This window comes from Hippoglossus stenolepis, chromosome 5 (assembly GCF_022539355.2).
Source record: "Hippoglossus stenolepis isolate QCI-W04-F060 chromosome 5, HSTE1.2, whole genome shotgun sequence".
Classification (NCBI taxonomy): Eukaryota; Metazoa; Chordata; class Actinopteri; order Pleuronectiformes; family Pleuronectidae; genus Hippoglossus; species Hippoglossus stenolepis.
The window spans coordinates 19,502,823-19,518,946 of NC_061487.1; the positions used below are offsets into that span (position 1 = coordinate 19,502,823).

At 40.3% G+C, this 16,124-nt stretch overlaps 1 protein-coding gene across 6 annotated transcripts in view; it reads left to right on the forward strand.

The window, feature by feature from the left end:
• The window catches only part of shank3a (SH3 and multiple ankyrin repeat domains 3a), a 150,712-nt gene that overhangs the window by 100,899 nt on the left and 33,689 nt on the right, over positions 1 to 16,124 (forward strand). For all 6 annotated transcript variants that reach the window (XM_047339979.1, XM_047339980.1, XM_035157511.2 and 3 more), the window contains one exon: positions 10,869 to 10,982. In XM_047339979.1, the coding sequence (XP_047195935.1) occupies positions 10,869 to 10,982 (114 nt within the window). The remainder of the gene's footprint in view (positions 1 to 10,868; positions 10,983 to 16,124) is intronic.

Below are 16,124 nucleotides of genomic sequence, written 5' to 3' on the forward strand. Positions count from 1 at the left end.
GAAAACCGACATGTTCTGTCTATTTGTGTGACTCACCAGATGTAGACTGTGGGTGTAAGCCTGCCATCGGGTGCCAATTTTAGGTGACATTCTGTTTTCCCGCTTTCGGTTGGTTAAAAGCCTCTTTGCTCCAGGAAACAATGAGCTAGCAACCTCTGTGCTAGCTACCGACATGCTGAAAATTGCAACTTTTGAGGAATAGTTGAATTGAGCAATTACACGGTCGACATTCATTTTGTACTGCTTTTTGTGCCATTTTTCTTTGACGAAATTAGGTATTTTAATGACAGTGCATGACTCTCTACATGCAAATGTTCCGCCAACCCAAGTTCCCCCTGACTCTGTTCTGCAGGAGTACTGTCTATGAAATCCCAGGATTGTGATTGGTTCAACAAGGCTCCTTTTCCTGTAGCAGAATTAGAATGCACAACATTCTGCAGCACAGATGAGGTCAACATGTGTGATAATACGATGTTCAGTTTACATATTTACAGTTAAGAACGTATTACCCAAGCCTTTTAATTATCCACTGCTCTTTATTTGTCATATTAGTATATTTCCCCTTCTGTTAACTAACCACAGTTAAATGGAGATGTAGAAAATGAAAAGGTGACGGACATTAACTAAAGTAGAATTATCTGTACAAGATCTCCAGTAAGTTTGAGATGTCAGATAGATTTCGTTTTTTTGTTTGATTTCTTTAAATTTTTACTGCACATTTACTGCATAGTTTTACTCAGTTCAGAGGAGTAATCTTAATACTTATTGAGCCAGGAAGGAATGCAGAGTGGTGAAGATGACAAAGTTCAGCAGAGACGTTAAGGACGGAGAAAATCACGAGACATGACAGGCCCTAATCTAAGAGATTTACTGCCACAGTCTTATCCACTGTCTTTCAAACAATTGAATTGTAGATTGAGTTGGTGGTTTCTTCAGCTCAGCTTGTATCTCTAACAAATTACTGCAAGGGTGAGGGTCTTGGGCGTTATGTCAATGATTGTCCTTACAAGTATAGAAACACCTGTGTGTGTATGTAAGTGTGTGTGTGAGGCTATTATTGATATTGGACAGGGTCATGAGCCTAAGGCAAGGACATTGATGTCACAGCTAACCTTGTAGCTGTCCAATCAGAGTAGCAGCGGGATGTAAAGTCCCGCCCACACACCTAGCCCACCCCTGCTGAACATACCACCTGTCCTCCTATTACTCTTTTTTTTCATTGTGCATTCCAAACATGGACGTGCCATGCAGGATTATCTAAAATTAAAACCCATGCTCGACTAACATACATCTAATTTACTGAGATGTAGCCTCACACAAAATGCTAATTACAAACACGGCAGAAACAGCAGTTGCAGAGTTAATCAGTTTATGAATAAACATGAACAGGAACACTGCTTCACAAACACTGACTGACGCAAATACATATTCAACAGTAACACTGATATGCTTTTGACTTACAATCACTCTATCATGTACAATGTGACACACACTGTTTGAAGGTGAGGACAGAGCTGAATGGACTGAATGACTCCAGATGGTTGTTAGCAACAGGCATTTTCTGTCCTGCACAGTGACAACCTACTTTGCAGTCGGGGGTGTGAACATGCACGTGTAAAGGTCATGTCCTTAGTCATTGGTGTCAGGAAGAGTAGCTTTTAACATGTTTGGAAAAAGCTTGAGTCTCGACCTTGTCCAAATACAGGCAGAATCCTGTTTGAAATTAAAAACTAAACAAGAATGGACTATGCCTTAGTAGCGTTGTTATTAATGTCCTCGAGTTCAATGACTACTCACACACCCAGCTCTCCAGTGCAGTATATGTGCAGTTTCAGTCAGCAGCAGGTATTTTATATTTGTAATAATATAGAATAAAGTCTTGTGTGAATCTGAGCTGGTCAGCTGCTAAAAACCTGTTAATTTATTACAGTATAAACACAATCATTTATATGTCACTCTGACGAGTAAATATAACGATTGTGTGATTAATGAGTCGACGAAAAACATTCACTAATCTATTTACAATCAAAGGACAATCAATGTTTGGTCTACAGCTAATCAATCACCTGTATCTGATGAACGACTCCAATATTTGTTCTTGTTCTTTGCGAGTCCCTGTACTAGGTAATAGTGGAACTTATCTCATATCATATCAGTGTATGATGACGCACATGTGTGTTCATGCACGTTTTACATTATATTTAATACAGTTTGCCTCTATTTGTATGCATTAACTGTGATTTTGCCCTGGAGTAAGAAAATAAACTGGAGCCAAGACAGAGTTTAACTATTGGGTTGCCTGTTTTATTTTTGTCTCCACTTAAGGATTGATACAGAAGAATAAATAGAAGAGAGATGCAATAAAAAGCAATGAAATGAAAGGAGAATGTCATGTAGCTCCCCTGGAGCCCAGAGAGAAGAGAAGAGGGATCCCTCTGAGTCAGCCTTGGAGTTTTCCTCCACTCCCCCCTCCTCCTCCTCCTCCCTCCCACTATAATTTACATCACTCCCACCCTCCTTGCTTTATCTTTTTTCTGTAGCTCTCTTCCTCTCCTCCCTCTTCCTCTCCTCCCTCTTCTGACTTGACTGTCATTCACAAAAAAGCTGTTTTTTTCTTAAATTTGACTATTCCATTTCTTTTACTCTCTCTCTCTCTCTCTCTCTCTCTCTCTCTCTCTCTCTCTCTCTCTCTCTCTCTCTCTCTCTCTCTCCATCTCTCTCTCTCCCGTCTCTCTCTCCGTCTCTCTCTCTCTCTCTCTCTCTCTCTCTCTCTCTCTCTCTCTTCTCTCGAATACTGATGAGCCAGAGACTGCACCACTCCCTTGTCCTCTTACAGGCAAAATAAGTCCTGTAAGGACGAACACACATCAAACCACAGCACATATTTGACTCAGAGCGGTGTGACTGTCCCTCTTCCGTCTTATTTATTGGCTCTCTACTTCATTCACTCTTCTATATACTCTGGGGTCCACTCACCCTTTTTCCACATCACCTTCTGAATTATCAACCACCTCTGCTTCTATTCCATGTCCACCTCCATCTTTTTCATCAAAGTGCCCATATTTTGTCCATTTGCATGTTCGTTATTTTAATGTCAGAGTCTGGTTTTACCATATGTCTGAAAAACAATGTTTTGAGTTCTTGGCCTGCCTCCAGAAAAGCGTCCTCCAATGTCCGAAATTCATCTCCAATTATCAGGGAACAACAGAGTTGAGGATACCAAGGCCGTTGCCATGGACCATCTTGGACTCGAGGTTGCCCCTTGTCACCAATTCTATTGTATTTCCATAGACAGGATTTCTAGACACTGCTAGGTTGATGAGAGTGCCTGGTTTGGTTCCCAGACAATTGTGTCCCTTCTTTTTGCAGATGATCTGGTTATATTGGCTTCAGCAGGCAGCAAGAGGGGAATGCAGTAGGGATGAGAGTCAGAGCCCCCAAGGTTGAAGCTGTGTTTTTTTGCTGTAAAAATGTGGATTGCAATCTCTGGGTTGGGATTGCTGCCTTAAGTAGTTTAAGTGTCTCAGGGTGTTTTCCACAAGTGAGGGGACAATCATGCGGGAGATGGATGGAGATTTATGCAGCATCAGCAGTAATGCAGGCTCTGTACCAGGCTGTTTTGGTAAAGAGGAAGCTGAGCCAGAAGGCAAAGTTTTCAATTTACCAGTAGATCTACACTCTGGCCCTCAGTTGGTCATGAGCTTTGAGTAGTGACAGAAGGAATGAGAATGTGGATAGATGCCAGTGAAATGAGCCATTTCTGTTGGGTGGCTGGGCTCAGCCGTGCATATATTCTTTGATTCATATATTATAACTAATCATGAACATCACTGCTGCAGAGCTGTAGTCATCCCCCTTTCTCTTCCTTGTGTGTGGATGTCGGGTGGGGGGCATGTTGTGTCCCTCTTGTTTCATAAAGATGCAGCTCACTCGCTCTGCCTACGACACTGAATTGAACCAAGGTTTAATAAAGAGTGCACAGATCCAAATCTAATAACAGCTCTACTTTGGTTATTGGAATCCTCTCCACACTCCTCTTCAAACACTTTGTTACATGCTAATGCACATACACTCACATAGCTATATAGGCGGAGTAATATATTGTCTTTATTCAGAAAAACCAAACCGTAAAGACCATCTTTCACATTATATTCCACTTTATGTACATGGAATGCAAAAAGACACATGGTTTATTTAGAGGAAAACATGATAACGTTTAACAGAGAAAAGTGCAATCCCCACAATGGAGCTGACCCAGAGGTCAGGACCACAGGTGGGCTCACACTGAGGTATTCATATTTGCACGATCATTTAGAATCAGAAATAACCTTAATATTTATCTTTATTATTTTTAACTCCAGGCCTAATATACGCTAGCATCTCTACACTATAGTGTTTAATTACTCATTGCACTAAAGAAACACATAGGAAACTGAGAAGCAGAGCACTGGGCATTGAGTGAACAGCAGGGAGCAGCAGCAGAATGGGGAATGTGTGTAGCTGAGGAACATATACAGTTGGATATGAAACTGCCCAAATTTATGTATGCCTGAAGACCACAGTTAAGTGGAGATGTAGAAAATGAAAAGGCGAGTGACATATTTTTTTGAAAAGCCATTAAGAATTCAACGCAGCACCTAGAGAGAAAAGGGGAACATCTGAACATAATTTTACCATGAAGCAGCACACTTGCTTCAGCAGTTGAGAATTAATAGGCGAACTAAGTAGTCACCTCCATTACATGATTTACTAATAGTACCATCAGAAGTGCACAGTGTTCCTGTGTTTTTTACAGCAAATCCACTGAGCAAAAGTCCTACCATGGCATTTTATGGAAATCAAGCTGTATTTTGGTTTGGCAAGTCCTCCGTGGCTTCTCTGTTTGAATCAGTGTGAGTGCATCAGTGGCAGAACGCCATCAGCCTCTCTCAGCACAGCTGCATCTTTTATTTTCTGTTTCTGCAGCGTACAGGAGTGTGACGCACTGTTACCTGTGAAAAAATAAACTCAGGAACACCAAGCTAAAGATGATGAAGTCTAAAACAACAGTCCTGCAATAAATCCTACCTTCATGAATGTTGTAATTCTGTTTTCAGTTGTTGATGAAACTGTTTAAAAGAGTTGTTAAGTCAACTGTATGATCATTTTGGAGGATTTTGTCTGTGTTGCTGCAGAACTGCAGTCTTATTTTGACATGGGCATTTATTTTATCCACCTTAATCAAATCCATAATGTTAGGCTAAATAATACACTACTGTGTAAAATGCAAAACTGTCTCTGATGTAAACATCCAGTCAAATCAACTCATTATAGTTTCACCAAAAGTAAACATTCTTCATGAAGGTATATAACTGCTGTATTTGACTGCATTAGGCTGGTGTACCTAATAAAATGAAACTGAGCGTGTGTGTGTGTTGTGTGAGCTGTCACTCATTCATTCATGGAAGTTACCCTCATCCTGTTTGAGTGAGAAACAAAGACGGTGGGAGGAGGAAGAAGAAAATGAATGACTCAGCTCAAAGCAGAGAGAAGCAAAGTAAGAATTAAAATGAGCTGAATCGGCCGTCTCACTCACACACACACTCACGCTCTCGAGCACAGATGCATTGAAGCTTGCAGGCAGGGTGTGTGAAGGGTATAAATAGTTCTGCATCCTCACTGATGCTATTTTTAAACCAGGAGTCGTGACTGACTTAACCAAGGGCAAAACTCAGGAGTACCGTGCGCCTGCACACGCACACACTCTTACACACACACACACAAACACACTCTGAGAGGGGGAGAAAGAGAACAATACTGTACCAGACTTTTCACAAGACAGCAGACTTCTTGGACAGTCATGAATAACTAGGCACTTGTCAAAGCCCAGCTCTCTTCCTGTGTCAGCTTGTGTCTCTTCAGTTGGCTCTCGTCTCTTTTTCATTGCTGAATGCAAGACGCTTTCCGTCACACTCTCTCCCTTTGTTCCATGTTATGTCTCTCTATTATCCTTTTCTCCTCTCTGGTTACAGTTTCATGCTTTTTTGTATGTTATTTATATATAGCCTGAGAATTTCCCTTTAATGGCCCAGTGGGATGATGTAGAGTCTACTGTGGGAACGTGCTGTGAATTTCTGTGAGGTCTTACAATAGAGTAGGTTAGACAGAGTCAGAGAAGATACAGGGTGTTGATCTACAGTAGACTGGAGCAGTTCGGGTTTAATTGTTAATGATAAAAATGTGTTTACATGTTGGTGGATGTCAGTGTGCGGAAAATACAAAAACTGTCAATTACTAAAGGAGATGCCAATTTATCAAGTATGCTCCTGCTTTCATACAAATGATAAGCTGGCTGTTCAATGCATAAACAAACATGCAATGGTGTGTTTGTGCATGCAGGTGTGTGTGTGTATAAACACATGTAAACATATGGTGTGCCTTTTGTTTGCCTGTGGAGGTGATTATGAATCAGTGTGGTAGGTCTGTGCTTAGTGACTCAGTTGAAATAGGCCTGATTGTGCAGCAGAAAGAAAATCTGATGTCCAGCTGAGGTGTTGATTGCTTTATGTGGTGAACTGCTGTTTAGTCAAGCCCCGATAAATCTCTATAGAGGGAACAGAGAGGGGGAAAATGAGGTTTATTGTTTTGCATGGAAGCAACTCTTTTTAAAAACGTTTTATCTCCATGATATGCATGAAATTGACTCCTGCCTACTGCAGATTGGTATATTTATTTTCCAAACGGAAAGCTGTACATCTCATCGTAAATATCTGTCCAGGAGGCATCCATTAAAGATATAACTGCATTCTTCATTTTGACCTCGTTTTTTGAGCTCCTCTCCTATTTTCCAAAACTCAGAAATGTAGTTTAAAAAATATAAATTTTTAAATAACCTTTCTGTGTCAATATCAGGTACTTGCACCTTCAATTTTAACAGACTTTAGCTTTCCTTCTCAATCAGAATTCTACTCTTTTGAATCTAGAACACCCTCATCAAATACCAGGATCCAACTACATCAGAGGTGGGCAACCTTTTCCCTATCAAGGAGGGAAATGCAGATTTTAAAATATACTTTATTGGCCAAACTCAATTATTGAGCTGCTTCTCCCTTGTGAGGCATCTGATGTAAGGTGGTAGCTGGTTTTAGCCAAAACAACTTCCTCAAACAAATCCTCATATTTGGGAGTGCCATTTGGCCTATTGCTTGCTTGCCATTTGTGCCTCATCAAGTGAAACTTGGCAGTAATCCCATTTATAAAAATGACTAGTTGGGTGGTATTTTACGCTGTGTCTTCGCGGTTGAGAGAGAAAAGGTGAACGTTCCTTGTTCTTTTTTCTCCCCAATATCCTGAGCAATATCACTAGTCCTTCTTTCTTTTAGAGAAACTGACACTTTAGAACAATTTTGCTTTGTCGGGTGTTCGCAGCTCTGCAGCAGGTAATTTCCTCACAAATTCTCCTTGTCAATGAGATTTCACATTCACAACCATGAGGCTTCTAGTTCCTCTTGAGACATTACTGTTGCCATAAACTTTTCAACAACTTCTTAGATCTTTTTCCACTACAATCTATTACTGTAGCTGTCCACATGGCAGTGGTCCCAAAGTGGTCTGCTTGGAAAAAAACATCATCATGGCGCACATATTGTAAATCCTCCTAAGTGCACTGACATGCACTGTTTGAGTTCCTTCCTGCCACTTGGCTCCTGTGAGCCCACATCTGATTCATCACAGGGACAGTTGTCATGCCAACACAGTGCTGGCAAGCACCAAAACAGAGTAGCAGTGTAAGGTATATAGACTACTCGTGCAGCAGGGGACTCACGGACATACTGCATGTGAATGCGTTTTTGCTGTGTAGACTATAATGGAGTGTGTGTGGCTGTTGTGTAGTTTGTGCCAGATATAATGTAGAGCCAATAACTGTGAGAATCGTAGTTAGTGGCTGTTGTGTAGTTTGTGCCAGATATAATGTAGAGCCAATAACTGTGAGAATCGTAGTATTTGACCTTCACAAACAGATTTATTTTAAATATATGATATAACTTAACACTGTAATTTAGCCAAAATTTCAACCTTAGCTATTTTGATTGAGAACTTCTTAAGAGTGTTGCAGGAAGATTTGTTTACAACGTAAATTTTTCTTTCTGTTTATGCAGCCTGTGCTCTCAATTGCTGACGGCCTTGTGAAGATTATTAAACATGTTTTAAAATACTTCTGTGTGTGCTTGTTCATGTGTGTGAGAAAGAGAGAGAGAGATTTACCTTTTCTGAACTTTACTGAGAAGCAATCAGTTACCTTTGTCAAGGAGGTTATGTTTTCATCTCAGTTCTTTGTTTGTTTGCACGAATAGGCAAAAACCTTTGGATGGATAACCATGAAATTTAGGGGAAGCATGTGGTATGGGTCAGAAAAAAAGGTTTGGTTCTGATCCAGATCTGGGAGTGGATCAATGAATTTCTTCTCACTTCCTGTTAAATGGCAAGATTATCCACATTTCTCAATTTAATTCATGGAGCTTGATGAAAAAATCCGGTATGTTTAGGAGAGTGATATGTGTGTTTCTGTAATTTGGTGCTAATTTCTCTGGATCTAGTACATTTGAATGTGGTTCATAGGGGACTGTTGGGTCTTTGTGGAGATATGAACTCAACTAGAGAGGATATTTGTATGAACATATGTATGTGTATGTGGAATAACCTCCATGATGAACAGATGTATGTATACTGTATATCGTAGATTGTAAAATAGATACTCAATGGTCAATTCTGTCCATTTTGTTGGATAATAGTGTCAGGGACCAGAAATTGATTAGACGTGAGGGACGAGATCGAGGTGAGCCTAGAAGCTCAATCAGAGGTCTCACCTTTTCTTTCATTTCTGTCAATTGGGAAACAGAACACAGCCACTGACAGAGACAAATAAATCATTCAGAAACACAGAGACGGAAAAGTTGTATATAGTTAAAGACGACAATAGTAAAAAGAATAATGGGGGAAAAAGACGGTGTGTTCTCAGGAGACAGGCAGGGTAAAGTTGAGTTAAGCTGAGATCAGAGAGGGATCAGTTCACGTATCCTCTGGGTGCTGAGTGTCATGTTTTTTTTACTGCTGCGAGTCAATAAACAGTCGTACTCGCCTCTCAAACACCCCCATCTAAGCTAGTGGACTATATGTTCAGCCTGGCTGAGCTTTCTAGTTGTTAGCTCGGTTTGCAAGTAAATATTGTGATTTTAAATGTAAATGTTTTACTTAGGCCCAACATTTAGGCTTTAATTATATAATATGCTAAGAGAGAAGAAGCCAGGACAAAATCTATGTTGTGAAATTAATGTTTTAGGGTTCATTTAAAAATGACTGGTCACACATTGTAACTAGAGTCCATATCTCCAAGGCCCAAGAGTCCCCTTATTAAACATTTGAAGTCACTAGATTTGAATTTATTTTTTGATCCGCACCAAATATTACACACTCATAAACATCAGTTTAAGAACCCACACTCATAAACTAATGTTTATGAACGTGGGTTCTTACCATGTACCGAGTAATTTTTTTGTAATCCTGCTAACAACAAACAAACACACACAGTTGAAAACATCATCTCCAAGGCAGAGGTAAAGAAACACGCTCTGCTGCTGTGGCCTATTTCTATATGAGTGTCTCTGAACAGGAGGTAGATGGACTTAACTTTTAGGTGAAGTAGGATATGGGGCAAAGAGCAGCAAGTCCTGGACAAAACAATGTGTTCTACAGCAAGGAACCATGTGAATGGATGGTATTGTGTCACAAGATGAAGTCCAGCTGCTTGCTCCTTGTAGTCCTCCAGGTTACATCACTGTGACATTTCCCCATCCCAGAGTAGAATGTAGTTTGGAGGAAGTAGACGACATCATTTAGCAGGCTGCAACATCATACTGCCGTATCCTAGCAACCGGTTTAGAAGAGGGGCTTGCTCAAGCAAGGCTTCAGTTCCAGCTGGTGATATCTGAGGAGTGTGTGTTTTTGTGTTGGTATAATAGTGTGAGCACGCTGGCAGTCCAGCAGGGAAGATCAATATCAACTCTACATTCATCTCTAATAATCTTAGAGGAAATGTCTCTTCCCTTCAGCCCTTTTCTACCTCTTTTTTATCCTTCATACAGCCAACAGCTGTGGGGGGGAAAGGCGTTATGTTTTTGGTTTGTACATCCTTTCGTCCAAACCTCCTGCCTGTTCTCGTGAACATGATATCTCGGGAACACCTCAAAGGAATTTCTTCTCATCGACTCAGAGTTACAGATTTTGGTGGTTGTAATGTTAGTGATTTGTTTCATTTTGCCAAACAAACACTTAATACTGCACCTTTTATTGAATTTCTCTGCACTACATATATTATATGTCTGGACAAACATGGATGTGAACTGCAACTGGACCGTTTGGTGGAGGCAATACTTCTACTTTCTGTTTTTCATAATTTCCCTTCTCCCATTAGTACATTCTCTTGACTTTATATCTCTGTCTTCAAATTATTAAATGAAAGAATTTAACCTTATTCCTCAAGTGCTTCAGAAAGGTAAATTAGTTCCAGACCAATACTACTTTCACCTGCCTTGTATCAGTGAACTTTGTGTTTCTGTATTTATAAAATTGAATCTTTCACTCTCCCTCACTCTTGTCACCTTCCCTCTCCCTGACTGCACATTCTTCTTTTATTTATGAACCTGGATCATAAAAACCTTAACACCTCCTTCTGCTACTTTAATGGCCCTTTGTCCTTTTTTGTCTTTTCTCCAAGACTCTTTTGGATCCACAAGGTTGATCCAAAGGTTCACCTTGAAAGCAGCTAGGTTTATTTTATGACAACATTTGAGTGAATTAACTCCCTCCCATTCTTTTACTCTGTCTGTCAGTGCTGAGTATCGGAGAAGGAGGATTCTGGGAGGGCACGGTCAAAGGAAGGACAGGCTGGTTTCCAGCAGACTGTGTGGAAGAAGTTCAGATGAGGCAGTTTGACCCTCGGCTGGGTAAGTAGTGTGTTGCATAGCTCTGTCCATGGTGCTGAAAAGCAAAGTTCTTAGTCCCATAGCTCTCCCCATTGTATCACAACATCTGCTCTTTGAATTTCTTATTAAATGAGCGAGAAACGTTAAAATATTTAAACATTCATGTTTTTGTCTCGGGTGATGTAATGATAATTTCACTGTAAATACCTTAAAACCATTCCTTAAATAAGGAATCATTTTCTGTAAATTAATTGAGAAACATGAACTTTTTATCCTTATTTTACTTTATTTTGCTGATCATTCTTACTTTTCTAATTTATTTAAATTTCATATTTTCAAATTAACCAGCTGTGTCATTGTCATTGACTGAAATTTGCTCAGTGAAATAGCTCCCCCCCCCCGCAGCTACCACCTGCTGCCATCAAAATTTAAATATTGATTTGAATGAGAATTTTTAAGTACAGATTAAATGATATTGAACATCAGTATGCAAAGTGGGAATGACAAGAACCGTGTTTTAATATTGTGACTGATCAGTGTGTTCCTGTTTTAACAAGAATAGTTAAAGTAGTAAATTAATAGGTTGCCTTAACACTGCCTAACACTGAGCCCTCTCAAATACTCACACGTGACAGTCAGAATTTACTGACAGTCCTTCGAGAATGGAGACTAGACTTTCCTTCTTCATTAGTTGACATTTGACTTGTTATGTTGACAACCAGCTGTTTCTAAATGGGACACTTAATTAGTGCCTAATCATATGCAGGCGCACTGGAAAGGTCGAACAGTTTAGCTTTTGCTAAAAATATGTCCACAGGTTCAGCATCAAGGGACATATTTAGCAAATGTATTAGCGAACTGCTAGTAAAATGTCATATTAACATTTCATTATACGCTTTCACCTACCTTGCTTATAGTTTCTTAAGAAAATCTAAAAACGTATACTTAAGACACAGTACAAGTTAGTGTAGAAAATTTCACAGTTAAATAGTTATGTTTACCTATTATCAATATGTGATATGATGTTTTCCAGGATTATTTACATTTCATTTACTCATGAAGTTCAACATCAGGTTGTTCTCTAACTCTGTAAAGAGCCACCTGAGAACGAGCCTGAACTTTAATTTCAGATGTTTAATGTGAAGAAAGCAACCATGTAATAGTTTGCATACTTTAGCAAAAGGGAGCTTCTTTTCCTTTGCCCAATAATTCACATAGAGTATTGACCGAAATGCAACATAGCTTATTAAACATGATTATTTTCCAAATGAGAAATCAATACCTAATTTCAGTTGTAGATTAGTTGATGTATTTAGATTTTTCTTTTTTTAACCTTGAGACAAAAAAGAAAAAATCACAACATTAATTGCTGCTGTTGAAATCGTAAGCTGATGTGATCTATCATTGGGTCGTTAAACGCTTCTTCACAACAGATCACATATAGTCCTACAACCAACCATCTAGTAAGCAAACAAACTAATAAAACATAAACAAATAAAACAGTATAAACGCTGTAGTTCTGTTTAAAGATATTCAACATTTTCAAGGAGCTATTTTTGGTGGATTATCTTCCATATTACACACTAAATGTTTGCTGACCATGATGAATCTTCCATCCATGCTGCTACGACAGCTTTGAATGAAACCCTGTGTAAACCAGTGGGAGTACATCAGATTAATGTGACCACATCCCCGTTTAGACTGTTGTTTAATTAGCAGATGGCACATTTCTTCGCTGTGGTCTCAGTTCACTAACATGTGCAGCACTCACACTGGATTTAAATTCAGTGCAGCATCAAAAACAGCCATAATGAAAAACATCTGGTCATTGTGTGAAAAAGTTTACTGAGATGGGAAATGTTCCAGCGAGCACATTCAATATATCAGACATAGGACAAGGATAAGTTTGTCATAAATATCTCTCTGTTCCTTGTGTGTTTCTCATGAATCTCCTGAGAACTATTTCTGGAGCAATTGGGGCATTTTCCCCTTTTAAAGGGTTGTTGGGGGATTGAGGTTACCTCAGAGTAGGTGTGAAGAGATGAGAAAGGCCAGAATCTCTAAATACCCCATTTAAATGCATTGTGAGAAAAAGATAGGGGAAGGTGGGAAAGAAAGGGCCAGATAGTGAGGGAGACGGATGGTGGAGCATACTCTAAAGGACAGCAAAGTGGAGACGGCGGAGCGTGTCTTCCAGAGAGGTAGAGAGAAATAGAGCGAGTGGAGTGAGATGGGCCTGATATTGGCTGCACTCACTCATAAATCCTGAAAAACTCAGAACCTCGTATCTGTTTCTCCAGAATAAAAAAGCGTTGTGTGTTTCCTCTGTCCTGCATCTCCAACACAACGTGGTGTTGTTCCACTTTGATATTAAACTAGGATGTTGTAATCAACATACATTTATTCTCACTTGATTTTAAAGAGGCTCTTAGTTCACCATCCAGACCACCGGGCACCTTTACAGTGGGACCTCGTGTTGGTTTTACAGTTGGTTAGATCTTTTTAAATTTAAAGTCCTGTTTAATTGTTTCTCTTATTTTGAAAGCATTACAATAATTTCGCTAATTCCCAATGAACTCTGGGACATAATTATAAAATAGGTAATTCAATCAGATGTAATTTTAGGTGGCTTGCACCATATAGAGCCGAGGTATAACAGGAAGAGATGTGTTTTAATGACATATGGCAGAAATTTCCATATAGCTCTTTTTCCAGTAAGCCATCTCTTCTTTTACTGGTCCAATCAAATCAGAGGAATTTGACTTTAATATAGAAATAGTCCACCCCCAAACCATTCTAATCAGAAATACATTACAAATTGAAAACTTCATGAACATATTATCAACAGTACTATTACTTTTTGGTGAAAGGTGATTTGATTATAACTCTGTGTAATCATAGAAATTAAAAGTACATAATACAGCACAATATGATGGTAATGTAATCTAATAACATACTAATTTCTGAATCTACTGAGGCATTTTAAAGCTAATCCCATGCTTATCTATAGATTCATCAGCAGTGATACAAAGGCAAAATAACACAGGAAGACACAACAGACACTCTCAACACACACTGAAACACACACAGTTGTTTATCTAAAGGCAACCACTGAGGCATCACTGACAGTTAGGGCAATATGTCTCGGCCTAGTGAAGCAGGAAAGACAGCCCTGTCAACAATTAAGTAACCCAAATACTACTGCTCTCTCTCTCTCTCTCTCTCTCTCTCTCTCTCTCTCTCTCTCTCTCTCTCTCTCCCTCCCCCTCCCTCCCTCCCTCCCTCCCTCCCTCCCCCCTCTGCCACTGTACACCGCCCATAAGTCATGATTCTGAAAGTCCTATTTCTCTTTATCTCAGTCTGCCTTCATCTCTTTCCTCTCCTCCCTGCCAGGTTTGAAAGAGCAATGATAGAAAAGGGAAAAGACAAAAATATTAGGTGATGGAAAAAGCAGTTTCGGTGTTGGGGCAGCAAGTGGGGATAGGAGAGGGCGGCTAGCGAGCAATAGAGGACAGGGAGTGAAAGAGAAAGGAAGCAGGTGACCATGTGAACGAGGCATGCTTTAAATCGTCACCGAATCTCTCGGCTGTTATCTGTCACTACGCTGCTCTTCTCTCTCTCTCTCTCTCTCTCTCTCTCTCTCTCTCTCTCTCTCTCTCGGCCGGAGCTACCTGCAGCCAGCAGTTCATCTTCCGCTGCTGCTCGAGGGGACAGAGGGAGGGAGGAAAGACAGATGCAAAGTGTAGCTGTCACAGGGAGGAGAAATGGGAAAGAACGGGGCACGAGCGACTGATGGAGAAAATGAGGGCAAAAAGCAAAGGCCATTGATTGAATTCATTAAGAGCACAATGAGTGATGCCGTGGTGTAACACTGCTGTGGGCAAATGGCTGATATGTGCTAGTGTTGGGGAGGTGTAGAGTGTTTATAAATCATTGTACTGTTTAAAAAAAAAACAATCTCACTGTGCCCCTCATACTACTGAGAGTCCATTATGATTCTAAAAAGAGGTTTAAATCTTTGGAATATTCCTGAACATCTGTGCCCACCCTGCGAACATCTCACTGCCTCTCTCACAAACACACTGCACACATGCTGCTGCCCTGTATGTGGGGGTTAATGGAAGATGTTTACTCATGGCAATGGAGGGGATAATGATGTGAGTATTAACTGCTCTTCTCATTCTAATGATGCTACCATATTGCCAGCGGCCACTCATTTTCAGCAGTAGGTTTGTTAATCTACGTTCTGTCGGGATCATACAGGCCCCCAATCGAAAGACCCCACCCCTCACGCTGTTAGCCTCCTGATAAAAAAAAATTCTACCAAATGTTAAATGAAAGATTTTTACCAGCCCTAGATTCCATTATATCAGCCTTCCTTTTTTACTTTGAGTGCCCTGCAGCCTCAGATGTCCTTATAGGACCTTCGCCCCACCCCCCCACACACACGCACGCGCATGCACGCATGCACGCGCGCACGCACACACACACACACACACACATGCGCACACGCACACACACACACACACACACAGAGCATAATAATGTGTATTTTTCTCTGTGATGGGATAAGCAATGCTTGATTTCTCAATGGTTTGATATCTTAACAAGCGTGCAAACTTTTATTTCTTTTCTCTTTGTGCTCGTTCACCCGCTCCCCTCACACCGCGGCACAGTTGAATGACTCACAGCCGCATGAATCAGCCCAGTCAGATCCAGCCTGAGCTATTTTTAGCCTGCCCATTAAGAAGTTTTGGAGTGTGTCTGCACTCCTCTAGAATGCTCAAACATCAGTGTTGCTGCGGCAGCTGAGACTGACATGGGCAGAGCAAAGTCGGAGGGTTGCGGTGGAGGAGAGTGGTAAGGAGGGATAGGAAGATGGTGTAATGGATTGGTGAGGGATCATATAGGAAGTCATCTGGACAAAACTGTGAAGCTAATGAGCGTAGTTTCTGTGTGGGCTTCTTTGTAGTTTGGTTCTTCCCCACTCATGTCCGAGGTGCAAGGTCAGTAGTTTTTCTGCTACAATGATGGATCTCAGTCATTATTTGAGCCTGTTAAATTGTATTTCTATTTTTTTGGCACTTTCTCAATAAATTGCACAATATTTCTTTTGTGCATCTTCGAACATTGTCACCTTATAAGGGATACTAAGAGCTGTAT